Raw genomic sequence first — 27,867 nt, 5'->3', positions numbered from 1 at the left:
TTCTGCGCCCCGCCAGCGTTTGCGCGGCCGCTGCGGCCAGCAGACAGGACCAGCGCCGACAGGCGAGCGGGGCGGGACCTCACCAGCGCTGACTGACGGGCGAGGGGCGGAGCCTCAGCCGCGCTGACTGGCGCGCAGGGGGCGGGGGCGCGTGGGGGGGCGGAGCCTCAGCGGCGCTGCCTGCCGGGCGGGAGGCGGGCCCGTGAGGAGGCGGAGCTGCTGCCGCCGAGCCGTGAGCGCCGGGGCTGTGGAGGGTGGGGGGAAGACACCGGGAACAGAGCTGTCGCCGCCGCCGCTGCTTCTCTGCGCCAGGTAACCGGTTGGGGGACAGCAACGCGCCGAGCGCAGGGGGTCTGGGAAGAGCCGCCTGTGGTTGGGGCGGGAGGTGGCGGCCGCCGCTTCAGGCCGCAGCAGTGTGTCACTCGGGCCACGGTGAGGCCCCGAGCGAGCCCCTTCAGCCCGGCGGAAGCGGGGGTCAACACCGGCCCTGGTTGTCCGCTGCGGCCCGGCGCCGCGACAAAGCGTTGGCCTTCCCCCACCACGTCCCCTTCTCCGTCAGCGTCTCCCAGCACCGCCCAGTCTTCCTGCCCGGCCCTCCGCCCGGGGCCGGCACCAAACACCCCCTCCTCGCTGCGGCCACAACTTCCTTCTCTGGCCTCGTACCGCCGCCGCCGGCCTTCTTCCCCGGCGGGGCATTAGCAACTTTTCAGGCTGGTTCCTTTGTGCGGCCCGGGATAGGGTGACGAGGAGCTGTTCCCGGCCCCCTTTGGCGCCTCGTTTCCCCGTCACCGTACGGCCGTACGGAGGATGGGAGGTGAAGGCGCAGTGGAGGTAGCAGTGACCACCTGGGGCGGGAGTTGGTGGTCGGCCTAGGCGTCCCTGACGGCGGCGGCGGGGCCTCCCGTCAGCTGTTTCCTCCTGTTTGTTGTCAAGTTGCCTGCGCTGCCGGCAGCGCCCGGCGGCGGCGCCGGGGGCCGAACCGGCGGCGGTTGGCTGCGCGCGCCCCCGTGACGGCGCTCAGCTGGGTCCCGCCCCCGCGCCGGGCTTTGTGTGGGGCTGCGGCCCGGGGGTAGGCATCGCCGCCTTCTCGCACCTCAGCGTGACCCTCGTGGGCTCCACCCGGTGGCAGCGGTCGCTGCTCGGCGTTTCACGTCGCCTCTGCGGGGCCGGGGAGGGTTACGCGGGGGTTAGGCCAGCGCCGGTGCCGCCGCTCGTAGAGCACGGGTCAGCCCTTCCCTGGCAGTCGTGTCGCGGTTCGGCCGGCCGCGCTGCCGCAGGTGCTGCCTGACGCCTCCTTCCCCTCCCTTCCCGCTGTGGAGCTGCTGTGTGTGCCCTGCTCCGTGGGGACCTGCGCATCGCCCAGGTAGCTCCGAGCACTCCCCGCGGCTCTGCCTGGCAGGGGACTGGGGAGAAGGCGGCTGTCACGAATCCAGCGGTAGCTGTTTGCTCACGGAGGTGCCCGCGGCTGCGCCAGCAGTGAGCCAGCTTCGCCTGTCAGCTCATAGACTGGATTTTGCCCGTGAAAGTGTGGATTCCCAGGGAGCCGAAGTACTTGGCAAGTGTTTTTTCACTCTAGAAAGGCTCTAGTCAAAGCAGAAAAGGAATGCAAAGCTGGCATCAGTCTGTTCTCTTTGGTACTCTGTGTACACACCTCCGCTGTACTCTGCAAGCAAATACAGATTAGATTAATCCCTTATGCTTGTTTAAGAGTTAAAGGTTGTGTTTGGGTCTGATAGTGATGTAATGAATTATTTTTCATTATTTTTCTTAACAATAGACAGGGTATGAAAGTTAGATTGCAGGAACCATAGAGCCGCTGAGGTTGGAAGAGACCTTTGAGGTCATCAAGTCCACCTGCTTGTTTAGAGCTCACAATCCCACCACAGACACTAAGACGCTACCAGTAAACCATGTCCCTCAGCGTCACATCCATGTGTCTTTGAATTGCCTCCAAGGATGGTGACTCCATCACCTCCCTGGGCAGCTTGTTCTAATGCCTGAGAACCATTTTTGTGAATAAACTTCCTAATATCCAAGCTGACCTTCCCCTAGCAGAAGTACAAAAGAGCAAATACACAACTCTGTGACAGACAAAAAGGTGATATGGATCTCTGCCGGGAGTGGTAGGTGTTACTAATGGGAATAGATTAACCATCAGCATAACCAATGTTTGTGTGGATGACGGAAAGGACTTGAAGACCAGTCCTATGAGGGGTGGCTGAGGGAGCTGGGGTTGTTCAGCCTGGAGAAGAGGAGGCTTTGGGGAGACCTTATTGCTCTCTACCTGAAAGGGGGTTGTAATGGGGTAGGTGTTGATCTCTCAGTTGATAAATGATAGGAGAAGAGGAAATGGCCTCAAGCTGCCAGGGGAAGTTTTCACTGAATACTTGGAAAAATTTCTTCATTGAAAGGATCATCAGATACTGGAACAGGCTGCCTGTGAAAATGGTGGAGTCACCATTCCTGGAAGCGTTTAAAAGATACTTGGGTGAGGTGCTCAGAGATGTGGTCTTAACAGTCGTGTACAGGGAGATGTTAAGTTTGTGGTAGGACTGAATGAGCTTAAGGCCTTTACCAACCAGGTGATTCTTGGTTCCAAGTAGGGAACTTGCTTCATGGGCAGAACTGGTTCATCCATATAATTCTCTATGTATAGCTCTGTACATAACAGCCATATGCCATCCCATTGTGTATAGACTTATTCTGGATCACTGAATTCTAAGAATGGTTGTGACAAACCACACCGTCTATTTTTAAGCATTTTTCTAATGTTAGCCTCTGGAAATATTATTGGAAGACTTCTGTCACCTGCTACTTTCACTTCTGTCGTTGTGGAATTATATAACTTACAGAATGCAGATCTAATTGTTTGCATAGAGATTTTAATAACAACGATGAGTAAGTTTCAGATGGGGCTGCCAATCACGTGAAGGCAAAAGAAATGGCATCTCAAAGCCCACTAGAGAAGATGACAAAACCAGACAAGATTGTTACTTGTCATCTGACAAACTGAAAATTGTCCACATGCAAATAAATATGTATGTATATATTTAGCATTCCCTCTTATGGTAGTCATCACAAGCTTGAAGTAATGTTGCCCAAGTTGGATCGTTGATTCATGTTTATTTACTATCATTTGACCTATTGTGAAATCTTGACTTGCTCAGCTCTCGCTGAACTACATCATTCCCTTAAGCAAGATTTAACTTAAAAGTACTTTGTTAGATGTGTAGAGGAAATGCCTGTATACTGTGGATGTTTGGTAACAAAGCTCTCTTTTAATTTTGGAGCTTTTTATATGCATTTAGGAATTTGTTAGTTAATCTAAGCATATTAGCCTAGTTAAACTGGACATAATAGCACCCTTTCTGCCAGGTGCTTGCAGTTTGCATGAAAGCTTGGGTGATTGTTGGCTTTTCACCATTTCATTCAAGTTTATTTTTTTTTAATTGATTCATAAAACTAGTGGTGACCTTGGGTGAAGGTTTATATCAGTTCAGCACTAAACCCCATGCAACACTACAGGCTTGAGGAAGTGTGGCTGCAAAGTTGGCTGGCAGAAAGGGACCTAGGGGTTCTAATTGATAAGAAGCCATATATGAGCCAACAATGTGCCCAGGTGGCAAAGAAATCTAGTGGCATCCTGGATTGTATCAGGAATAGTGTGACCAGAAGGAGCAGAGAAGTAATTGTCTCCCCGTACTTGGGCATTGGTGAGGTTATGCCTTGAGTACTGGGTTCGTTTTTGGGTAAGAAAGACATCGAGGTGCTGGAGAGGGTAGAAAGAAGAGCAGCTAAGCTGGTGAAGGGCCTAGAGAATGAGTCTGATGAAGAACAGCTGAGGGAACTGGGGCTGTTTAGTTAGAGGAAGAGGAGACTGAGAGGAGACCTTATCACCTTCTACAACTACCTGAAAGGACAGTATAGAGAGGTAGGTGCTGGTCTCACCTCGCAGGTAATTGGTGACAGGACAAGAAGGAATGGCCTCAAGCTGCACCAGGGTAGTTTTAGGCTAGACGTTAGGAATAATTCTTTGACTGAAAGAGCAGTCAAGCATTGAACAGGCTGCCCAGGGAGGTAGTTCAGTCACCATCCCTGGATGTGTTTAAAGGTGGCTTAGATGTGGTACTTAGCAATATGGTTTAGTGGTGAACTTGATAGGATAGGTTGATGGTTGGACCTGGTGATCTCAAGGGTCTTTTTCCAACCTCAGTGATTCTATGAAATTAATGAAAGAAAGTCTGAATTAGTTTGGCTTTCCAAAGGTTGTAGAATGTATTAACAGGCAAAAGTTGTCTTATTTGCTTACTTGGAATAAATGTATTGCAAACTCAGAAAAATAACAGTTTTCTTAAAAACAGTTGAGGAATTGGGAGGAAAAGGGATGGGGGTAATGGGAAAGAAGGGGAAAAAGATACACAGGAACAGGAATAGCTGCTGCTTTTGGACTCTGTGTGGTAGTGAGAAAGACAATTAATCCGAGTCTGAGACCATTTGTAAACTAATACTTTCTAGATAACGTAAAAAGAGCACTGTGAGGGTGTGAGTTACTGTGTGGGAGATGCTGAGATATGAGGGCTCTATTAAAAGCCCTGCTGTCTGTAACCCTGAAACAAGCTACCTTGAATTAGTGTTGGCATACACCGATGTGCTGCTGCATTACTGTGTTTAGATTCCAGTATCCCAAGGCAAAGCATTTTCCTTACCTAGTAAACTAGCCAGTTTTCATTATAAAATTCATCTGCAGCAGGTTGCACCAAGGCAGCCTGTTGGATCTGAATACCCTGTGCTGTGTCTGGGCACTGCTTTGGTGACTTTGCCAGAACCTCTTCAGTGATCTGGATGGTCTGAATTCCCGGTGTGGTTTGCTACAGTAGCTGGATGGTTCTAATGAGTACAGCAGACCATTCCAGTTCTCTTACTTCACTACGTGTGGTGCTTTTTGATAAGGAATTCTGCAGAGTCCAGAGGCTGGGCCCTGTCTGCTTCAACAGCTGCAGGAGTCAGTGGCAGACCCTGAATCTCAGTCCTCCTAAGAGACTGACTCCGTGTGTATTTTCAGATGCACCTCTGCTTGTGAGCAGCAGAAATCTTGGAAGGTAAGGACCAAGTTTTGGGGTTGTTTTTGACTACTCAGTGATTCTTTTTTAATGCATGTTCTTGTGTAGCTGTGTTCATCATTCTTTTTCATCTTTTGTCCCTCTTTGAGATAAGAAGAGGTAACTGAAGCTTGGTTTGGAAATGCGAAGATGAAGTTTGAGTCTCGTTCCAGAGTAAGTACATACCAAGAATGTTTACTATGCCTAGGGGAGTGCACAGTCCTTTTTTGAGGGGGAGAGAGTGCTTGTTGGCTCACCATACAAAGGAAAAATGGTTTTAGTTGATGTAATGGTGACAGAGAGGCTGTCATAGTTTGGGGGTATTTAAAAATCCTTTAACTAGCAGCTGTTTTCTGTTGTAGATCTGAGATGCAGTAGATGGTGCTGAAGCAACACTGAGGCTCCTGAAATATCCACAGTCCATTGTGTATATAGGAAGTGCCTGCTGGCTCTCCCAAACGTTGATGGTCCTGTATCTTCAAGAGATGCACTCTGGGATGAGAAAACACTGACTGTTAGTTTTAAAAATGTTAATAAATAATGCTTTGTGTTCCTTTTTTGTTCTTTGCTGCCCGTGAAGATAGGCAGATGAGGTAGTACAAATACCAACCAAGTATTGCTTCAGGTCTGTGTGCAGACAGTGGTCACATTTAAGCTGTTGAATGTCAGCTTCTGGACAGCTGTTCCTTGGTGTTGCCAAAATCAACACTGAAAGACAGGTGGAAGTTTGGGAACACCCTGCTCTAGGAATACATGTCACAGCACATAGCCACAGTGCTTGTGTTTCCTGTCTGTCCATGCACCGTCTGGAAGAAGCATGCAGGCAGGAAGTGTATCCCAGCAGGACTAAGGGATTGTGTCAGGGGTTGAGCTGTCAGAATCAGGTGCTGTCAGCAAACCTTACCAGCTAGGTAACGTGAATTAATGTTGATTGCTCTGCTAAGGATGCTTTCAAGAATGCAGGTTGATAGTGATGATCTGTGTGCTGACTAACGATGCAGTGGTGTCATCTCAGTTCCTGTCTCTCTGTACTGTGTGGACTTGACAAGGAGTAGATACTTTATATATCCCATTAGTGAAAGTAAGTGCCTTCTTTATGCTGGCACCACTAATTCAGTATTAGGGCTCATGCTGGATAATTTGCATGAGGGCAGGATCACTGGGACTTCATAAGTGACACATATCCAGCTGAGAATGCTTAGCTCACTTTAAGGATGAAATCATGGCCAGAAAGATCTTTGTTCTTTCCTCAACATTTGGTTTTGTGAACAACCATGATTTCTGTCCATTGCTTCTGAAAATTCTGCTAGTGATGTGATAGCATTAGTGTAATAATGTAGTGTCACTTTCTGGGCTTGTGACTAGCAATTGAGAACTTGACTGGCTCTCTACACCAGTAGAAGTTATTTTCACTGGGTTTTGGTGTGAGAAGTGTGTGAATGGGAAAGCACAGTTTTTGCATTTTCTTCTCTGTAACAGGGATCTTCAGCTTTAGGAATGCTGTCATGTTTCAAAATTCTTAGGCTCCTCTTAAGAGAACCTTCCTACTGCCTATAAAAGCTTCCTGTAAGTGGCTTTTTCCAGATCATTTATGTATGTGTGAACATAAATAAACACCCACACATTTTACATGGGAAGTGACAACTGTAAGAAAAAAAAACCCTGACATGGTTATCTTGTGTGATTTTGTGCACACCATTTCTGTATGTAAAGCACAGGAGCCTGAAAGCAGTGGAAAATTACTTCCCTTTTGTTGTGCTGTTTGCTTTTCCCAGTGTACAATGAATGTACTTTACAGGATACTTACATAAAGGGAGAACAGTCTTTATGCACAGCAGTTACCTTCTGAGCTGGTCTTACAAGAGAATAGTCTGCTTTTTAGCTTGGGGAAAAACTAACTTTAACTTGTTTCCTGTTTTTTTACCCCCATGAGGTGGCTAGTCTTAAAACATTTTAGCAGGGCCCTCATGGGTTCATTGAAATCCTGTCATGGTCAAAAGGAAGAGCTAATTCTAGTTGTAGGCTGCTCTCTTATTTTGCCTGAAACCTACCAGAGGTAGTTAAGTGTAGAGGTTATTATACACCTAACACATTCTAGTAGGATTACCTTATTTAGCATTGTCTTAACCCCCCAAACAAATCCAAAGTCTAATCAGTTTTGACTGTTATAATGCTGCTTGTAGTATTTAATTCTCTAAGTTTTAAAATGTGTGTTCTTGTGAAATTCTTATTTCAAGAGTACTTGTTTTCTTGTGTACTGTATTCTGAAGAAAAGTCACAGATTCATAGAATGCTTTAGGTTGGAAGGGGCCTTAAAGATTATCTAGTTCCAACCCCTATGTCACAGGAAGGGACACCTCCCACTAGGAAAGGTTGCTTGAGACCTCATCCAGCCTGGCTGTGGACACCTCCAGGGCAGGGACATCTATGACCTCCCTGGGCTACTTGTTCCAGTGTCTCAACACTCATAGCCAAGAATTTCTTCCTAGTCTCCTGTCTAAATCTGCCCTTCTCAAGCTTCAATCCATTCCCTCTCATCCTGTCACTTCAAGCCCTTGTAAAATGTTTCTCCCCAGCTTTTCTGTAGCCCTTTCAGGTACTGGAAGGCTGCTCTGAGGTCTCCCCAGAGCTGTCTCTTCTCCAGGTTGAACTCTCTAAGCCTGTCCACAGTTGCCTTAATAGATCCTGCTGTCACTTGAGTCTGAACTCTTATAGTCCTGTGCTGCCATCAGGTGAATTTCACTTTGTCTTTCTTTTGGGACCTGGGTCTTACTGGAAGCTTCTTTCTTATGTAGGTACTTGATGAGGTTACTTTTAGCTTTTTGAGGTGATACAAAGATTTTAGATATCTTATTAGAATGAAATTCTTCTAGTTAGGGATGGTGAGACACTGGAACAGATTGCCCAGGGAAACTCTGGATGTCTCTTCCCTGAAGGTGTTCAAGGCCAGGTTGGATGAGGCCTTGAGCAACCTGGTCTAGTGGAAGGGGTTGAAACTAGATGGCCTTTAAGGTCTCTTCCAACCCAAACTGTTCTTTGATTACTTGGCAGGTTTGCACCTGCCACCTTGAGTCTTTGAACATCTTTATTTATGCATTTCTTTTAATGTTCGTTGCCTTCAGAACTCAGCACCTAAGTGCATGCATATTGCCATGTCCAGAATTGTAATACCTTTGTGTATCATTTTGACTTCTAACCTGCTTGTAAGTGTTATACTTGTACTCTCTTCTGAAGTATTTTAAGTTTGCTTTCAGTGACTCTGGGTTTCTGCTTTTCCAGATACATGATTTATGTTTTCAGATGTTTGGATTTTAAGTGTTGAGCTGCATATTTTTCCACATGGTGTGCTTTGTAAGCTTTGTTTGGACCTGTTTGTGTCATTTAGTGTTTGAGAGGGATGGTTTTGGATTTGTTTGATGTTGGCTTCTAAAAATGCTGACAGGGTGAGCATTGCATTTACCCTGAAAGAACTACCCCTTTGGATGTTGTGTCCACAGTTAAAACAGCTTGAGACTGGTTATTTTTTATCCATAGTCAGTAAGGATGGCACATGGAGCTTAGGCTGAGTGTCTTATGGCCTATCTGTTACAATTTTATTGACTGTATTTGTTTCTTTTGGTTGGAGACTGCTATACTTGTTTATTCACGCTCACTCTGCTGTATTTCCTTCACACTGGCACTATGGACATTTTTTTTTCATTTGTTTTTACTTGCTAGGAAAGATAAAGGCATATCAGAAAGGTGTATCATGCTTAGAGAAACTGAAGGAGAACACTTCCTGCATTTTGAATGGACTCGCATCCCTGCATTCAGCTGAGCCTTTGAAATACTGTCAAACTCAAGACCTGTTTTATTTATCCTTTTAACAAGAGAAATTACTTTTATATTGCCTTTAAAGGGGAAAGTTATTAGATAGGTGGGATACATAAAAATGGAAGCAGATGGAATGCAGAAGATGAATAGTGATTTGAAAAATCTGATAATAAGGAACTTGTGCTAAAATCACTTTGTTCAGTGCTACCCTTTTACTGGCACATATTGAATGAAGACAAAGTGGTAACCTAAGGAAAAGAGTCATGATGTTATTGACTTAGAGTTTTTCACATGTAAACATGTTTAAAATGTGTGTGCAGGTGCACGTTTTAGTCCATTTGCTTTGTGCATGCCAGAGTAAGCTTCAAGAAACTGATCCCCTGAAACTTGAAATGAGTTTAATGTAGGTATTTTTGCTTCTTAAAGGCATTTGTCATAGAATATTCAACTTGGCGAGGACAACATTTGATTAGTTTCTCTCTGAACGGCATGCTGTCTCCTGCTGTGAAAAATAAAACCCACACAGCTTTAATATTTGCAATGTGTCAGATTTGTTCTGCATTGCTCTGCATGACAAAAGCAGAGACAGAGTTCTTTTCTAATTCCACATCTGAAGCGTTAATGGAGGTATATTTAGCTTCAAAGAATCACAGAATAACAGAGCCTTAGCGGTTGGGAGAGACCTTGAAAGCTCATCCAGTCCAACCCCCTGTCAGAGCAGGATCTCTTAGGGCAGGTCACACAGGAATGCATCCAGGTGGGTTTTGAATGTCTCCAGAGCAGGAGACAGGGCTCTTGCACTCTCACAGTGGAAAAGTTTTTCCTTGTCTTCACATGGAACCTCCTCTGCTCCAGCTGGTTGCACCCATTGTCCCTTGTTCTATCATTAGACATCACTGAGCAGAGCCTGCTTCTGTCCCCCTGACACTGCCCTTCACATCTTTATAAACACGAATGAGGTCACACCTCAGGCTCCTTTTCTCCAACCTGGAGACCCAGCTCTCTCAGCCTTTCCTCAGGAGGGAGGTGTTCCACTCTCTTCACTATCTTCGTGGCTCTACACTGCACTCTTATCAAGCAGTTCCTTGAGGTCCTTGAACTGAGTGGCCCAGAACTGGACACAATATTCCAGCTGTGACCTCACCAGAGCAGAGTGTTTAAGGATGTTTATTAATAAAACTTCTGCAGCTGAAATGGAAATAACATCATCATTTAATTCCTTTGCCGTGTCATCTCATCCCTGGTGATTTAAGTTTTCAGCTGTCTGGAATAATTTATGTTAGTTAATAAAAAAATAAGAGGTTTATTTACCAGATACTGCATATCTGCTGTTATACACCTTCTAAGCTCTCTTTTTCTGCTCGTTGGAGTTGCTCAGGTGTTTTCATCGTATTTCATCACCCAGTGATGATGCTTTGGGTAAAAGACACAGTATTTTGTACTTACATTAGACAGCTTTAAACGTTTGTTGGTGAAACTGGCGGGTGTAAAGACTGGGGGGGATTGTTTGTTCTGTCAAATAACATCCAAACCTTGCCCATGTATGAAACTGATAACTGTCAAGGTAAATAGAGTAACCCAGTCTGCTATACTAGAAAACTACAGCATCCTGAATGGTGGTGGTGTGTGGTTGCATGCATGTCATAAATTGTGCAGTGCTGAAGGGAAGTGACAAAATAAATATATATTTAAAAAAGGGGGAGGAGGGGTGACTTGGGAAAATTAAACTATAATTGTCTTGATGACTCAATGTACTTTTCAGTGCTTCATTTCCCAGTGCTGACTAAAGATGAGCAAGTTGCTGGGATTATACTGGAATGGAATTTCAGTATTGTATTAAAGAGGAAAAGAAGATAGGAAGGAGTGGAATCTTTTGAGTTTAAGAACTCCAGCACTGTTGTGCACAGGAACTTGTCCTGATGAGGAAGGATGAATGCAGTCTATAACTTCAGTAGTTCATCTGTGTCAGAAAGAACCTCTGTAATCATGATCTGAATTGGTTTGCAAGATAATCTGCCACGTGGGGTGTTTTGGGGGGCTGTGGGGTTTGGTTTTGTTTGGTTTTTGTTTTCTACAATACTTTTTTCCCATTTACAGAGTCTTTCTTTCTTGTTTTCAGATCTTGAGTGTAAACTTGACCTAAGTTCTAAAAATGGGAAGAATTTTTCTGGATCATATTGGTGGCACTCGCCTCTTCTCCTGTGCAAACTGCGACACCATCCTGACCAATCGCTCCGAGCTCATCTCTACTCGCTTCACAGGGGCCACGGGAAGAGCCTTTCTTTTTAACAAGGTCAGTAAGGAGCTGAGGAGCAGCTACTGTTTGCTTTTGAAAAATGACTTTGTGGGAAGTGAATCTCAGCAAGCCAAAAAAAAAACCAAGCCTTACTGGCCGAAGTGTTGTGTAATTACTATTTTAATAGTTTGATTTTTATTTTGTTCAGCTGTATTTGAAGTCGAGTTGGGCATTTACTGTTGCTAGCAAACCCAGTTAGTTTATCTGCAACACTAAAAGACTGTGAAGAGGATTGTGTATATAGAGGCTTCATGCCAAAATACGTGGAGTTCTAACTTTGGAGACTGTAATGTGAACCTCAGATTCACTGTCAGAGTATCCTTTGTCTACCAAAGAGGCATCTGCACTTCTACTCAGTTTAAAAAAACAAACACACACCTAAATAGTGTTCTGTTTAACTTCTAACTGCATTTAAGATCGCGGTATTTGAGCAACAAGATAAGCACAGTCTTTCCCAGGCAATATTCTGCTGTAGTTTAAGATATCTTTTTGTTGATCAAATTTTATTTAATTCAGCAGCTTGAAATACAAAAGTTGTAACTCTTGAGTGAATTATTTATTAACCCTTCCATATAGACTCATCCACTAGACTCACTGAAAAAACAGAGATCATCTTTTGCTTTCTCACAGAGCTCCTGGCCTTGTACTCATTAGTGACTTTGGGTTTTTTCTTGGAAGTCATTTGGTGATTTTTTTTCAGATGGTAGAGGCATTAACAGTGCTTGGCCTTGGGATTTCTGGGTGGGTTTAAACTGGCAGAGGGGAGATTTAAATTGTATGTCAGGAAGAAGTTCTTTGCAGTGAGGGTGGTGAGACACTGGCACAGGTTGCCCAGGGAGGTTGTGGATGCTCCCTCCCTGGAGGTGTTCAAGGCCAGGTTGGATGAAGCCTTGAGCAACCTGTTCTAGTGGGAGATGTCCCTGCCTATGGTAGGAGGTTGGAACTGGATGATCCTTGAGGTCCTTTCCAGCCTAAACCATTCTATGATTCTATGGTATGCTGAGTCTTGTCAGTAGATTTTATATAGGTTAGGATGCATAGTTATAAAAAAGCTGTGCATCTGATTTCTTTCCCATCCAACAAGCACTGGCTCCTGGGGTTCACATTTTTCTTCTGTTATGTAGTGGAGTTTCACAGCATCACAGGAACGTTTTGGTTGGAAAAGACCTTTAAGATCACCCAGTCCAACCACTTGCTAACTCTACCAAGTCTGGCACTAAACCGTATCTCTCAGCACCACATCTCTGGCACTAAACCGTATCTCTCAGCACCACATCGCTGTGTCCTTTAAACATCTTCAGTGATGGGAACCCAAGCACCACCCTGGAGAGCTTGCTCCAGTCCTTGAGAGCTAGGGAAGAAGATTAATCCTGAACCTTCCCTGCTGCAAACTGAGATTAATCACAGAGATTGGATTTTTACGTGTCTGCAGTCAGAAGCCTTCAAGCTGAAGCACAGAGAGCAAGTACAGTTAGGTGGAAAGTTGAGAAGTCAGTGCAGCTCTATGTTTTTGAATCCTGCCTCACGTTAGCTGTTTGGATATAGTTCTGACATAAACTTTTCAACAGATTATGCATCTTGGTTTGGTGGTGTTGCTGTCTAAACAACTTAAAAGTATATTTGAAACTGCCCAGATGTCAGACAAAAAAAAAAAGGATGTTTAACGTCTGCATTCTCAGCCACTGAGCCTTTGCATTTCTCAGATTATTATTTCAAAAGCACCCAAAGAGTATTTGAAGAAGTACCTCATAATATTTTGGTCTTGATTTCTGGGGAGATGTGATCACACCAGCTGCTAGAAACAGGTTGGATCTATTACCAGTGGATTATGGTCAATGTGTTGACAAGCTATTCCCCAGGAGTTTCTCACACAAAAGTTGAACGCAGCACTCTGCTCTCTCCTGTGTCTAGTGAATGCATTCCATGTCTCAGATAACCAGTGAGAGTTATACACCTCTCTGAAGCACATCTTCAAAGGGTTACCTTCTCAAGCAGGAGATTTTCCAGGGCTGTGGATTTACCCACTGCAGTTTTCAGTTTGTGTGCAGTGCCACAGGTCTTTAATTTTAAAACAAATGAACAAGGTGCTCCTGGACTTAATTCCAGTTCTGGTTCTTTCAGGATAAGAAGGTCATAGAACTACTGAAGTAGGTCCATAGGAGGCCATGAAGATGATCAAAGGGCTGCAGAAACTGCCCTATTTGGACTGACTGAGGGTTGGGTCTGTGCATCCTGGAGGAGAAAAGGCTCTGGGGAGACCTTAGAGTGGCCTCTCAGTATTTGAAGGGTGAGAAGAGATTCTTGACGAAGGCTTGTAGTTACAGGAGAGAGAACAGATTGAAGTTTGAGGAGGGCAGCTTTAGACTGGAGATTAGGAAGAAATTCTTTCCAGTAAGGGTGGTGAAACACTAGAACGGGTTGTCCAGGGGGGTTGTGGATGCCGCTTCCCTGCAAGGCCAGGTTGGATGAGGCCTTGAACAACCTTGTCTAGTGTAACATGTCCCTGCCTATGACTGGGTCGAAACTAGATGATCTTCCAAGTCCCTTCCAGCCCATTGTGTGAGTCTTTGAGTCCATGAAAACGTGGATCATCACGCAAGTCGTTACCGAGCTTTGCTCTCAGCAGCTGATCGTCTCTGTCCCCCGTGTCTTTGGAACAGGTGGTAAATCTGCAGTACAGCGAAGTTCAGGACCGGGTCATGCTCACTGGCCGCCACATGGTTCGAGATGTGAGCTGCAAGAACTGCAACAGCAAACTGGGTTGGATCTATGAGTTTGCCACTGAAGACAGCCAGCGCTACAAGGAGGGCCGCGTCATCCTGGAGCGAGCGCTGGTGCGAGAGAGCGAAGGCTTTGAGGAGCACGTCCCCTCCGACAACTCCTGAAGAGACTCCAGCCTCTTCCCAGGTTCTCTTCAACCGAAACTCAAAAATAATAAAATCAACAAAAAATTCTGCTTACATACACTGTCACCTTAGCATCAGAGTCGGCTTCATGGACTACAGAGTGGGAAAGATTGTGAGAATATATCAGATGGACCCTTCCTTTCTTTGTTCTTTTTATATTTTACTTTCTCCCTCCAGCAGCTGTTTGTAGAAAGAATGTTGTGCAGATGCTGTAACTTTTTCTCTCTTGCATTTACATCTGTGTTAGAGTTGAGATTGTATCTACAGATGCAGTGAGCTCAAAGGAAAATATTAGCGGGGGGGGGGGGAGGACCTTGTTGTTTTGTTAGAGAGAAATCCAATGAGTTGTTTTAGTTTGCACAAAAGTGATGTCAACCTAAGTTATTTTAAAACTGCAGATGGTTTTGGTTTTGTTTCGTTTTGTTTTTTAAAGAATATATTCCAATGTTTGGCTGAAGTTTTTAGTTAGATTTTGGGTTGGTGGTTTTGTTTTTGTTTGGTTGTTGTTGTTGTTTTTATTTTACCCAATCTTTTCACCTGATTTGCAAGCTCAAAAGTAAGAGATCCGAATTTGTGCCGAGTGCTAAAGGTTCAGTGTTGGTACAGCTTGGGCTGGCCCTTGTGCCATATTCTTGTTGAGGTTGATTGGTAGCACAGAGCCCATTTATTTCTTGTCCTTCTTGACCCAAAGACGTCGCCCGTTCCTTGTTTGTTTGTGGAGTCCCATTCACCATGTAAACTGGTGTGGATTGGAAAACTATTCTTCAAATAGGGCAAAACTGCTTGGCTGCTTTTTTTTTAACTTTAACTGATGTAACTTATAAGCATAGTAATAATACTTAAAAAAAAAAGCTGTCTGTTTAGTCTTGAGTTGCTTACAGGTCAAGCTGTGTTTGTAACCATAGGGATCCACCGAGAAGCTACTGTTGGAGTAGTCATTCAGTATTTCCCCCCCCCCCCCCCAGTTTCTCTACTAATCTTATTAAATAGACAAGGAATTGCAAATCTTAATTCTTCTTCAAATAGCTTTCTTTAAACCCTGAAACTTCCTATGTTAAACACAGCTGCTGTGTAAAAGGAGAAGATTGCCAACATGTTTGCTCATGCCTAGAGTTATGCAATCTGCATCTCTTGAAAAGATTTGACTTAAACAGCTTGTTTTCAAATGCTGCTTCTGGTGTTGAAACTTTGATCTTTCAACTTTGTTGAACCTTTTCATTGTGATGTTACATTTATTTTTATCTTTCTGGGCAGCAGTAGGTGTCAGCCTAGTAGTAACTAGTGACTTGGATTCCTGCTTTCTTTGTGTAGAGCTCAGCTCTGTTCCAAATAGTGATCCTTCTTGCCTTTTTTCAGCAAAAATGCTCTTCATTAACTCAAGGGTGCCCAAACACTTCGATTGTGTCTTAAGCCATAAGTTAAGATCTCAAAAGGGCTGAAATGTAATTGAATGTTAGCTATGTGTTATTCTTTAGCAAAGATAAAAGGCTGGCTTTTTGTTACTGGATAAATTTTGGTCGACATGAAATAAGTTACCCCCAGATGTAAAAGGTGAGGGGGAGGGGAAACCCCCAACCACTCAGATAAACAGAGCTGGGCTCTGACCTTTCAGAATAATTTTTTTCTTCACTAGCTACAGCTCCACATCTGAAAACAAAATGTGGAGGGTGACTATGCCAAGTATTTTCCTTCTTTATTTCTTTTATGTTGCCAAGTGGCAATTTGGATACCCCTGACTTTAATTTACTGCCTATTTCTTGTGAAAGTAGCTTTTCACATAGAAAGAAAACGGAGTAGATCACATACCAGAGCTGTGCTTGAATCAAGCTGCTTAAACAATAGTGTACTTGTGCCTCAAATGAATCAGTTTTTGCACTGAGTACAGTAGTACCCCATTATCTTCTGTCTTTCACAAACCCTAAATGCCCCATTAGCATGGTTCTCTGCAGTACTTTTCTGTACTTCTGACATTACAATAAAGTATGTTTTGTCCTGAATTGGTAATTTGCTGTTCTTTTTGAGTCGCTTCATGGAGCCTGTCAGCTGAAGGACATAACCTGTCTGCTGTACCCTACATTTCAGGATCTCATTGCCTTCCTACAGCACAGTGACAAGCTGTTGATGAGCATCTCTCTGCAGAGATGGCAAAAGACAGTACTGTTGATTTTTTGGAAGGTGCTAAGTAAAGCTTCACAAACGCCACTTGGATACCTGAAAGCCTTCAATTTACTCCTGGTGAAGAGAAACTAAAACCAGGAAAGGCTTATTTTAAGGAAATTCTGAGTGCCAAAGGTCTCTGGTTTTGAAAAGACAGCAAGCTAAGCAAAATGCCAGCTTCTGCAAGAAGTAGGAAGTTTTAGTTTCTGCAGTGCCTTGGGAACCGAGAATTTGTGCATCTGGAATTCTCTGCATTTGGCATTGCATATAAACATTAGGGAGAAGCCTTCTGCTAGCAGCTGGTCAACTTCATAAACTGTAGCTGAATCACTGAGATGATAGCATTGTTATCCTAGTGTCATGTAGCCTGGAGGGGGCTTATTCTGTTTTTTTTATTACAGCCCCTTCATTTTGGTCTCTAGAAGTGGTCAAGGCCAAGTTGGAGGAGGTCCAGTGCCTCCTATGGTTGTGCAAAAGAAGTTTTGAAAGGGCATATGAAAAGGCTAAATGCAAGGTCCTACAGCTGGGTTGGGGCAATCTGGGCTGGGCAGGGAGTGATGTGAGAGCAGTCAGGAGGAGGAGTTGGTGTTAGTTGATGACAAGCTCCCCATGAGCCATAGTCACTGGCAGCTCAGAAGGCAGCTGTGTACTGGGCTGTATCCAAAGCAGGGAGAGCAGCACAGGCCTCTCTGCTCTGCTGAGGCCCCCACCTGGAGTCTTGTATCTAGTTCTGATGCCCCCAGCATAATAGGGACATGGAGCTGTTGGAGCAGGTCGAAAGGAGGCCACAAAGATGATCAAAGGGCTGGAACACCTCTGCTATGGAAGCAGGCTGTAAGAATTGGGGCTGTTCAGAATGGAGAAGGGATGGGACTTTAGAGAGCCCTTCCAGTCCCTGGAGGTGGCTACAGGAAAGCAGGGGAGGGACTTTGTACAATAGCTTGTAGTAATAGGATGAGAGGGAATGGACTGAAGCTTGAAGAGGGCAGATTTAGACTGGAGATGAGAAAGACATTTTTTCCAGTGAAGGTAGTGTGACACTGGAACAGGTTGCCCAGCTTGGTCATGGATGCCCCCTCCTGGAGGCGAAGTTTAAGGTTAGGTTAGATGAGACCTTGAGCAACCTGGTCTAGTGGAAGGTGTGCCTGCCCATGGCAGGGGATTGGAACTGGATGACTTTAAAGGTCCCTTCCAAATGAAAACATTGTAAGACTCTGTGTGTTTCTTGTTTCTCTTAGAAAAGGCAGCAGTGTGCTGGGCTCACACAGGCTTATTGCTACAGGGCAAGCTCATCTACAGATTGCAGCCATACCTGTAGGAAATAAAATCAGCAGATCATCAATGGATTAACAAGTAAAGAACCAGTGGATGCAACTGCCATCTGAGAAGAAGTGAGTAGGAAATTTAAGGCAGTGATGTGGGGAAAGGCTAACTCATGAATCAACTCTTTTCTAAGAAGAGAAACCTAAGCTGTGATGTATCAGCAACCTTCTGCAAAACCCAGTGTTTAGTGTTGTTTCCTTCTTGGGCCTGCCTTCACTTCTTTAACAAAGCAATAATGCATGATGCTCTGAGGCTCAGTTTCCTCTGGATCTGGATGGGTTTATGGACTCCCTGATGCCTGAGAGGGATGAAATGCTTTGGACTATTTAGTTTGCTGAGGGCACTGATTAGGCTTGCTCTGCAATTGAGGCCCCATTTTTGTAGGACTCTAAAGAACTAAGCAATTTTGAGGCCACTCTCTTCATGAGCTGGATTTAAAATTGCCTAATTAACTTCAAAAGATGGCTTCAAGTGGTGAGAAGTATAGCCTCACTGATGATCTGCCTGTGTAAGCCCTTTTTCTTCTTCCAGGAAATCTGAAGTGTTATGTCCCCCTCAAAAAAAGGAGCTCATATCAGTCTCATCAACTATTACATGGCAGAGACATCCAGCAGCTTCTGAGGAGCTTCATTTTGAGAGTGTGAAGCTCTTCCTAGTCTCATAGTAACTGCTCTCACCACCTCTCTCAGGTCTGAGTATTTCTGATATAGGCAGGAAATGGGGAGAAATCTCACATCTGCCTTACAGCCTTTCTGTTTACTGCTAGAGTTGTTCTTATTGGAATGGGGTTTTGTGTTGCTAGTAAAGCTCCTGGCAGTTTGATGCCAGCTTTTCACTAGGAAGGGGCCCTTCTGGCAGGGTATTAGTGTGACACTATCACCTCTCATCCTCAAGTCTGGGCAGAGGTTGTCTGGGAATTACACTTGACTGAACATTCTGCTCTGGGTGGAGGTGAGGGGAAAGAGGGCCTTGTTGACCCTTCCCTCCATTGCTATGCTGTGTCTCTTTCCATCTGATGTTACCATGAGTGCAATCTGCCTAAGTTTGCATTGCAGCTTGAAAAGTAGACGAGACAGCAATCTGTGCATCTTACACATGGCATTTCTCCTTCAAGGACCTGAAACACCTACAGTTTGGTACAGGCTGCTCAAGTGGAAAGGGTGTCTGTGTTCTTGTTCAACCTGGACTGCAAAAATGAATCCTGGCACTTGCCTAAGGAGCAGCCAGAATCTCTGCAATGGGAAGCAGGTTACAGAAGAGAAAGCCAAACAAACGAGGAAAGAAAACTTCTGCCTGTGTGAGGGAGTTTTTAAAGGCTTAACTAAAGCAGACAAATTCACTTAGAAGCAGCAGGCATGGGAGAGATTCGAAAGGTAAGCTTACACCTTGACTTGTGTGGGTTCAGGGAAAGGGAAATCACTGTAGAGGGTCTAAGGTCCCCTGATAAACAGAAGAAAAGACTGACTGTAAACACTTCTGTTTCTTGTGAGAAGCCTTATAGAATGTCCTTGCTGTACAACACTGATAACAGTACAGAACCAGAGCACAGTTTCTGTCCCCAGTTCCTGTTTGGGTGAAGGCTGCTCGAAAGTGTCCTTCAAAATAGACTCTGGGTTTGTTCTCTTTATCTGAAGCATTTAACACTATCAGAAACTTGTGGTATCTAAAAGAGTGAAAATAGAAAGAACAAAAAATTAGGGCACTAATTTGCATTCCTTAAGTGTCTGTCAGGGGTAGGTGGGAGAGAAAAGGGCATTCAGACCTTTAATTTTAAGAGAGGTGTGCTTGCCTGACATCAGGATCTAGTGCTGTTTCCATTTAGGGCTCAGGGATATTTGATGGGGGATTTTGCATTGTCCTCTTGGAAGCTCTGTTGTAAACATTTACAAGTGTTTGGAACAGTATGCTTATTGAATTACAACAGACTGCATGCCATAGCTGTTTGCAGACTAATGGCAGGCGTTGCAGTAGATGCAGCTGGTGAAACAGGGAGAACAGTTTCCTACTGGGGGAAGGGTGCTTGGCCAAAAGTGTGCCTGGTGGCTTTTGTCTGTCGTTATAGACTGAATATAACAATCCCTTCTTCTTGGAAGGCTTTGTTAAACTATTCTCAGTAGGGCTGGGAGATGATGAGATTTAAGAGCAGCCCTGCAGAAAAGGATCTGGAGGTATTGGTGGATGAGAAGCTGGACATGACCCAGCAATGGGCACCTACAGCCCAGAAGGCCAACGGCAGCCTGGGCTGCATCAAAAGCAATGTGGCCAGCAGATGGAGAGGGGATTCTGCCCCTCTGCTCTGCTCCGGTGAGAGCTCACCTGAGTATTGTGTTCAGCTATAGAGACCTCAATACAGGCAGGACATGGAGCTGCTGGAGCGGGTCCAGAGGAGGACACTAAAATGACCAGAGGCCTGCAGCACCTTTCCTGTGAGCACAGGTTGTAAGAATTGAGGCTGTTCAGCCTGGAGAAGAGAAGGCTCCAGAGACACCTTATAACAGACTTCCAGTAGCTGAAGGGGGGCTAGAAGAAGGCTACAGAGGAACTGTTTACAAAGGTCTGCAGTGATAGGACAAGTGTGCAACACTTGGAATTAGAGAAGAGCAGATTTAAGCTGAATATCATGAGGAGGTTCTTTACAATGAGTGGTAAAATACTGCAACAGGTTGCCCAGGAGACACAAAGGTTAAACTTGCTGTGTCCCTGGGCAGCCTGATGTAGTTGGAAGTGTCCCTGCTGCATGCAGGGAAGTTGGGTAAGGTGACCTTTGAGGGTCCCTTCCACTCTGTAAATCTGTCAGTACAGAAGAACAGGATGCTTGTTACTTTTCATGTGTAGATCTTTACTGTCAAGAAGGTGGGATGCTCTGAGGGAAGTGATGAGAACTGAGGTGCATCCCATGCATAGCCTCTGGCTTTGCTGCTGCTCTTGGTATTTTGCCGACAGATCTTTCTCCTCATCCTACCCCTTTGTATTAGATTTGGTCCTGTCTGGAAAAACATGTGCAGGTGTGCTTTGGTCCACACAATGCAACTGCTGAGGGCCTCAGATAAAGCAAGGTGCTTAGGCTTGCTTAGGGCAATCTTCCTGCTTTAGGGATTAGGGGGAAAGTCAAACCTTCTTTAGCTCAGCACCCACATATGTGTGCGGGGAGCTGTGTGCCAAACAAGACATCACTGCATGGAGCTGTCGTGGTTGCTGCATCTTCCCTACAGAATCAGCACAGTTCAAGGATCTGGAGAAGTGCCTGCTTTGTTGGTGATATCTGAGGGTCACTGCTGGTGTCACTACACCAGCTCGATGGATTAGTTGTTGCAGCTCAGAAGGGATCAATGGATTGTCTATTCCATGTCTCCCTGCTGAGAAGGGATTATCTCAGTGATGTACTCAATAAGCCTCCATTCTAGGGATGAAGTTTCTCAGAGTGATTTCTTCTTGGAGCCAAAAGTACATTAGAGAGATAGGATTTAGGTCACAAAAGTAGAACACTCCTAAAAATGCCAGATTTCTGGTGGCTTGAGCAGCACATGGTTCTCCTCTCCCTGCATACGTGTAGCCCCGGGGGCACCAGTGGTGTGTGCTCACAAGAGTAAGGCTGGCACCATCATCACTCTTCTAAAGGTATGCATTGAATGTACAGATACAACTGTAGGTACAGCTCCTGGCAATCTGCCCCACCATGCCTGCCTGCAGCTGCTGAAGTTCCTTCCCCATGCAGGACTTCAGAGGAAGAGATGAGGAAATGAAGATTACTCTGTGTTTCCTGCTCAGACCTCTGCCTTGGCAGAGGGGTTGGACTCGATGATCTCTGGAGGTCCCTTCCAACCTGTAATGTTCTGTGCTTCTATATCAGAGGGCAAAGCAAGGGCAGAGAAGGATGGTCCAGCAGAGGTTTTGCAATTACCTGCTGGTAGTGTTGATGCTTGGGTATCTGCTTCAGGAGCCTTGGGGAAGATGAGAATCACAGAATCTAAGAACTGCCTAGATCCAAAAATAAACCTTTAAGATCACACAGAATCACAGAATGTTAGGGGTTGGAAGGGACCTTGAAAGATCATCCAGTCCAACCCTCCTGCAGAGCAGGATCGCCTAGGGCAGGTGACATAGGAATGGATCTAGGTGGGTTTTGAATGTCACCAGAGGAGATTCCACAGCCTGTCTGGGCAGCCTGGTCTGGCTGTCAGGTTGGTTAAACATGAATTCCCCTTGGTAAAATCATGTGGACTGCTCTTAGTGACCTTCTTATTCTTGCCATGCCTAGAGAGACAGCACTGAGGAGAAGCTGCTGCATCACCTTTGCAGGTGATCACTGAGTGCAATCACCAGCCTCCTGAGATAATACTGGCAATGGTACATATACAAGTGCACGTGTCTCTGCTAGATTTTATACAGCTATCCATTTAAGGCACTGGCTCCTTCATCTTGGATATCTGGAGATATTCAAGACCCTCCTGGGTGTGTTCCTGTGTGATCTGGTATAGTTGATCCTGCTCTAGCAGGGTGGTTGGACTGGATGAGCTTTTGAGGTCACTTTCCGTGATCTGTGTCTTTTTGTGTCTTTTTCTGCCCCTTCTCTCCTTGCCGGCAGCTCTGATGTGCTTTGCTCCCCTCCTGCAGTCTGTGGTTTTGCCTTTTGTCATCTCTTCACTCTGCTTTTCATCCCTGTCTCTTCTTCCTGCCCTGCTGTTTGCATCCCTGCTGGGTTTTCAGCAGGTGACCTCCTTCTTCCCAGCAGGGCATCAGAGGCTGCAGCTCTTTCTCAGCTCCTCAGCTCTGCACTGTGACAGCAATGCTGGTGGTGTGGCTGTTTGGTGAACTGGTGCAAGGAGACAGAAAAGCTGTTGGTGCTGGTCTGATTCCCTGGGCTGTGGTGCAAACACAGAATGGGCAGCCTTGCTTGCAAGCTACTAGGGGTGATGCAAAGAGCAGCCAAGGCTTGCTGGCACTGGCGCCACCTGTGAAACCAGCTTTTTATCTCTGTCCCTTCTGTGCTGCCAGAGAGGCATGAAGAACACAGACATGAATGAAGTGATCTTACTGTTCTCAATTCCTGCTTTGGTCTCTCAGGAGAAACTGGGATAGAGAAAGTTCTGCTCATCTCTTCTGCATGGGGCTGGTGCCCAGCCTGGATGAGGAACTAAACTGGAACACATCCCTCTGCAGACATGCAGGCAGGAGGCAAAAAGCATGCCCTGGTATAACAATCCTACCAAATTTCCAGGCCCAGCTCCAAGGTACTGTGTCACAATAAATTTAACTTAATTATTTTTTAAACAAAGTAATTGGACATTTTGTTTTAAACAGGCTAAATGATACACACCCCTTGAGCCTTGTTTTCAGCAATGCCTAGCCAGTCCTAGATGAACTATTTTAGAACTCATCCTGAAGCAGACCTCCAGTATGGAAAAATTCCACCCAACTGTTTAATGCTTGGTGAGAAAAATGACAACCAGCTGACAACAGAGCTGTGTATTGGGAAGTGCCAAACAGCCTTAATTTAGGAGTCACTTTTTGCACTGGCACTGAAAAGAAAGGAGAAGGCAGCTGCCAGCAAGTGCAGCAGTTTGGACAGATGGATGGAAAGCTACATTTTTGCCTTCCCTTTATTGTGCTTTGAAATCTGTTTTCAGGATGCAGACATAAATCTGGTTTTCTTGTCTTAAATAGGTAGTTGTACAAAAATCTAGCAGAGGCACATGCTTTTATCCATCTTTTATCACAGCAAAATCACTTACAGGATTATTTTAGAGATGGCTCAGTTCAGTGACCTTTTCCAGCACTGACAAGCTGCCAAATAATCAGTGCTTGAAATACTCTCAACCTGATTGTTCTCTCCTTTACACTTATTTTTCCCCACTTCTTTTATTATCAGCTGACTTGATTTGAGCTACTCATTTCCTACAGGCTTGGTTTGAGAAAACCTATGTGAGTGTAATCTTTTTTCTGTGTACATACAGAATGTGTGAGAAATTACATAGAGCAGAAATGAGTTCATAATAAGTGCTGAGTTTCAGTTTTACTTGACATTGTGCACAGTTTGCTGGGCTGCTGAGACATGCTTTTCCCTGAACAATACCTCTGCAAAGTGTTCTTTAGACTTTTGTGTAACTTATAGAATGGTTTAGGATAGAAGGAACCTTGAAGATCACCTAGTTCAGGGACACCTTCCACTACAGCAGGTTGTCTGGGGCCTCATTCAACCTGGCTTGGAACACCTCCAGGGAGGGGGCAGCCATGACCAACCTGGGCAACCTGTTCCAGTGTCTCACTACCCTCACTGAAAAGAATTTCTTTCCAATCTCCAGCCTAAATCTGCCCTCCTCAAGCTTCAGTCCATTCCCTCTTGTCCTATCAGTACAAGCCCTTGTAAAAAGTCCGTATTTTGTGTAGGCCACCTTCAGCTACTGGAAGGCTGCTCTAAGAACTCCTGTAGTAGTTTGGGTGTTACCTGCCCCCCCCCCCCCCCACTTTGTAAATCACCCAGATTAGACTCAGCAGGCTCTGGAAATTGAATGAAGCTTATATTTACAGCTTAGCTCAATATACCAGCAGATATTTACAGTATATACAGTTATACACAGAAATAGACAAGGTAAAAGGTGATACAGAAACACAACTCCCCTCCCAGAAACCTGAGTCCCCAGGAGGGGCTCCCAACCACCCTTCCATCTTCTCCCACCCCTCTGCCTTACCCCAGATGCTGCCTTGTGCCCCTGCTTGCAGGCTACTAGGGGTGATGCAAAGAGCAGCCAAGGTGGTTAGGAAGCAGGTGGATTAATCAGAGAGACGGAAGGTGAGGTTAGAGAGAAATGCAACTCAAAGCCCAGGCAGTGCCCGAATGCCTTAGCTATGTGCCCCTGCTCTAGGGCTCCAGCACCCTCACAGTAAAGAAGTTGAAACTCATATTGCAATGGAATTTCCTGTGATTGAGTTTCCATCCATTGCCCCTCATCCTATCACTGAGTATCACTGAAAAGAGCCTGGCTCCTCCTTCTTGACACCCACTTTTAAGGTATTTGTAAACATTGATCTGATCCTCTCTCAGCCTTCTCTTCTCCAGGCTGAACAGCCCCAGGTCTCTCAGTCTTTTCTTGTAAGAGAGGTGTTCCAGTACCTTCATCATCCTTGTAGCCTCTGTTGAACTCTTTCAGGCAGTTCCCTGTCCCTCTTGAACTGGGGAGCCCAGACATGGACACAATATTCCAGATGTGGTCTAACTAAGACTGAGTAGAGCTAGAGGGAAACCTCACTTGGCCTGCTGACCACACTCTTCTTGATGCATCCAAGTATACCCTTGGCCTTTTTGGCTGCCAGGGCACATTGCTGTCCCATGGATAACTTATTGTCAACTGGGACTACAAGATCCTTCTCTGTGGAGCTACTCTCCAGCAGACCAACCCCTATCTTGTGCTGGTGCTTAGGTAAAATGACAGCAAACAACGAGATGGTGTCATTTTCCAGTCACTTCTCAGAGTGATTCCTTTTAAGTCCTCTTATATAAGCAAAGCTGGTGAGCTAACATCTTCACTTCTTCCCTGCCTTCACTCCTGGCTGCCTCCATCTGTTTGCCACAAGTTGAATGCTTCTCATTGGAACACTCTGCCAAACCCCCATCCTCTTTCTTGAAGACCTTTTGCTTGCTGCTCTTCTTACCTACTCTGACCTTCACCTGCCTCCACCCTTCTCCAATGCCATCACATACTTTCTTTTGTTAGCCTTGTCTGCTTTCTGCATCTTTTCTACTTCACCAAGTCTGTGTTGCTTCTTACTAGACCAAATGGTGTTCTGAGCTACAACTGACTCCTTATTTTTCTAGGCTGCAGGCAGGATTGGTGTGAAATGTGTCAGAGACTCGAAGATGGGTCCTCAACAGCCCTTCTACCTCCCTTTTGAAACTGAGCTTGGAGGTCTGTAAGACTGGTGCATGATCCTTTCCCTCACTCCCCCACCAAGTGCCATACTTCAGACTAGGATTCTGCCTCTGTCTTTCAAGTGTATCTGATGACCACCCCCTGCTTATCTTTACTAAAATTCCAGGCTGTCCTCTCTGCAGCTGGTGGGGAGTGATGGAGGTGACAAAATTCACTTACAGGAGAGGGAAGCAAGCAGTGTCAGGGCCCCCTGCATAGAGATACTATTATTTTCCTCCCTCAGCCTAAGAAACAATAGAAAAAGAGAAGGCTGCAGCTGGGCACTGCAGTGTGTACCCTAGATGGTAGACTGCCTTGCATGCTCTCTCCTAGACTGCTGTTAGAAAGGGATATTTTGTGCTCAGCTGATACTTGATGTGGCCAAATCCAGAGAGGAATGCCAACCACTGTCAGATTTCTCCTACACTCTTTGCTTCATGTGAAACATGTCCCTATGAGATAACTGCAGCTTCTCTGCACAGCACCAGTGTGCCTCACATCAGCTCTATTTTAAAGACTTCTATTGTTAGAAAAAAGCTGCTGCAAGCTGCTGACCATGAGCCCTCAATGTGTCCAGCGGCCAAGAAGGCCTACGGTATCTTGATGTGTATTAGAAGGGGAGTAGTTAGTGGGTTGAGAGAAGTCCTCCCCCTGTACTCTGCCCTGGTGAGGCCACAACTGGAATGTTTTGTCCAGTTCTGGGCTACTCAGTTCAAGAAGGACCTCAGGGAACTGCTTGAAACAGTCCAGATGAAGGCAGTGAAAGATCTTCCTTGTGAGGAAAGGCTGAGGGAGCTGTGGCTCTTTATCTTGGAGAAGAGGAGCCTGAGGGTGACCTCATTTATATCTATAAAGATGTGAAGGGCAGTGTTGGGAGGCCAGAGCCAGGCTCTGCTCAGTGATGTCCAATGATAGGACAAGGGGCAGTAGGTACAAGGTTGCATGTGAACATAAGGGAAAATCTTTTCACTGTGAAGGTGACACAGATTGCCCAGAGAGGTGGTGGAGTCTCCTCTGGAGACATTCCAAACCTGCCTGTATGTGTTCCTGTGTGACCTACTCTAGGTGATCCTGCTTTGGCAGGGGGTCGGACTGGATGATCTTTCAAGGTCCTCCCAACCCCTAACATTCTGTGATTCTTTGATTCTGTGATCCCTTCCAGCATCATCCATGAGCTGACACTTATGGGGTGGTCTAAATCCAGCTCAGTGCCAACTGAGCTCCTGGGGGCATCCCCACCCTTTCCTTAGCTTTACATTGAAATGTGCCTGTTGTGCTAATCAATGTTTGTGCCTGGAAAAGGTTCATGGCTGTGTATATACCAAATGCCATACCTTAGTAACCCTGGGTTTTAATGGAGAGCTTTTTCTCTGACAAGACAAGGCTCTCTGCAAGTTCCAACATCTGGAAATGCTGGGGAGCAAAACTGAAGCAAATTGGAGAGCCTGCAAATTATTTAACCTGGAAGGCAAAGAAGAGAGGACTCTGAATTGCTGCAGCCTGAAGATGTGGTCCTCCCTTCTTAGCCTTTGCCAGGCCTCCCTGCCTAACTTTTAGCTGAGTGGGCACCCTGTCCTTACTGGGAAGAACTCTTCTAAGTGTATCAGGACCTCAGGACAATGGTATAAGGATGTCAGACTGTTGGAGTAGGGTCAGAGGAGGGCCACAAAGATGATCAGAGGGCTGGAGAACCTCCACTGTGGGGACAGGCTGAGAGAGTTGAGGCTGTTTGGCGTGGAGAAGAGAAGGCTCCAGGGAGACCTCAGAGCAGCCTTTCCAGTAGCTGAAGGGGGCTGTAGAAGAGCTAGGGAAAGATGTCCTACAGTGGCCAGTAATGACAGAGTGAGAGGCAATGGACTGAAGCTTAAGGAGGGCAGACTTATGTTGGATATTAGGAAGAAATTCCTTACAGTGAGGACAGTAAGACACTGGCACAGGTTGCCCAGGGAGGCTGTGGATGCCCCCTCCCTGGAGGTGTTCAAGGTCAGGTTGAATGTGGCCTTGAGCAACCTGCCCTAGTGGAATTTGTCCCTGCCCATGCCAGGGGTATTGGAACTAAATGATCTCTAAGGTCCCTTCCAACCCAACCCACTCTATGATTGTCTGATCTGTCCTCAAAAGATTTTCCCCTGGAAATTCTCCTTTTGTTTTTCTCATGGATCAAAGCTTCTAATGAAGGTGATCTGATTTGTTCTCACAGAATAACTTCAGGACCTCCTTCCCAACAAGGCTGCAGGTGTAATTTGTGATTAAAGTATTCCAATATTCCTGGCTGATTGCAGAGGAATGAGACTCCATGAGTGACCTGAAGAATATAAAATATTTGGCTCTAATCTCTGGGATAAAATCTATCTATGTCACTTTGA

At 45.5% G+C, this 27,867-nt stretch overlaps 1 protein-coding gene across 7 annotated transcripts; it reads left to right on the top strand.

Annotated features, from left to right (window-relative positions):
- The first annotated feature begins 203 nt into the window (after positions 1-203).
- On the top strand, positions 204-16,111 carry YPEL5 (yippee like 5). Of its 7 annotated transcripts, none has more exons than XM_064164348.1 (6): positions 205-312; positions 5,063-5,099; positions 5,215-5,273; positions 5,462-5,613; positions 11,032-11,205; positions 13,869-16,111. In XM_064164348.1, exons 5-6 carry the CDS (start codon positions 11,065-11,067, stop codon positions 14,091-14,093), a joined length of 366 nt encoding a protein of 121 aa, XP_064020418.1. In that variant the 5' UTR covers positions 205-312; positions 5,063-5,099; positions 5,215-5,273; positions 5,462-5,613; positions 11,032-11,064; the 3' UTR covers positions 14,094-16,111. The 7 variants fall into 7 exon arrangements, with proteins under 7 accessions (XP_064020423.1, XP_064020418.1, XP_064020417.1 ...); XM_064164347.1 differs by having other exon boundaries at positions 5,210-5,273; XM_064164353.1 differs by lacking the exon at positions 5,462-5,613 and having other exon boundaries at positions 204-312; positions 5,210-5,273.
- The last annotated feature ends 11,756 nt before the right edge of the window (positions 16,112-27,867 follow it).

Source organism: Pogoniulus pusillus, chromosome 25 (genome assembly GCF_015220805.1).
Source record: "Pogoniulus pusillus isolate bPogPus1 chromosome 25, bPogPus1.pri, whole genome shotgun sequence".
Classification (NCBI taxonomy): domain Eukaryota; kingdom Metazoa; phylum Chordata; class Aves; order Piciformes; family Lybiidae; genus Pogoniulus; species Pogoniulus pusillus.
This window is presented reverse-complemented; position numbering and strand designations above follow the sequence as displayed.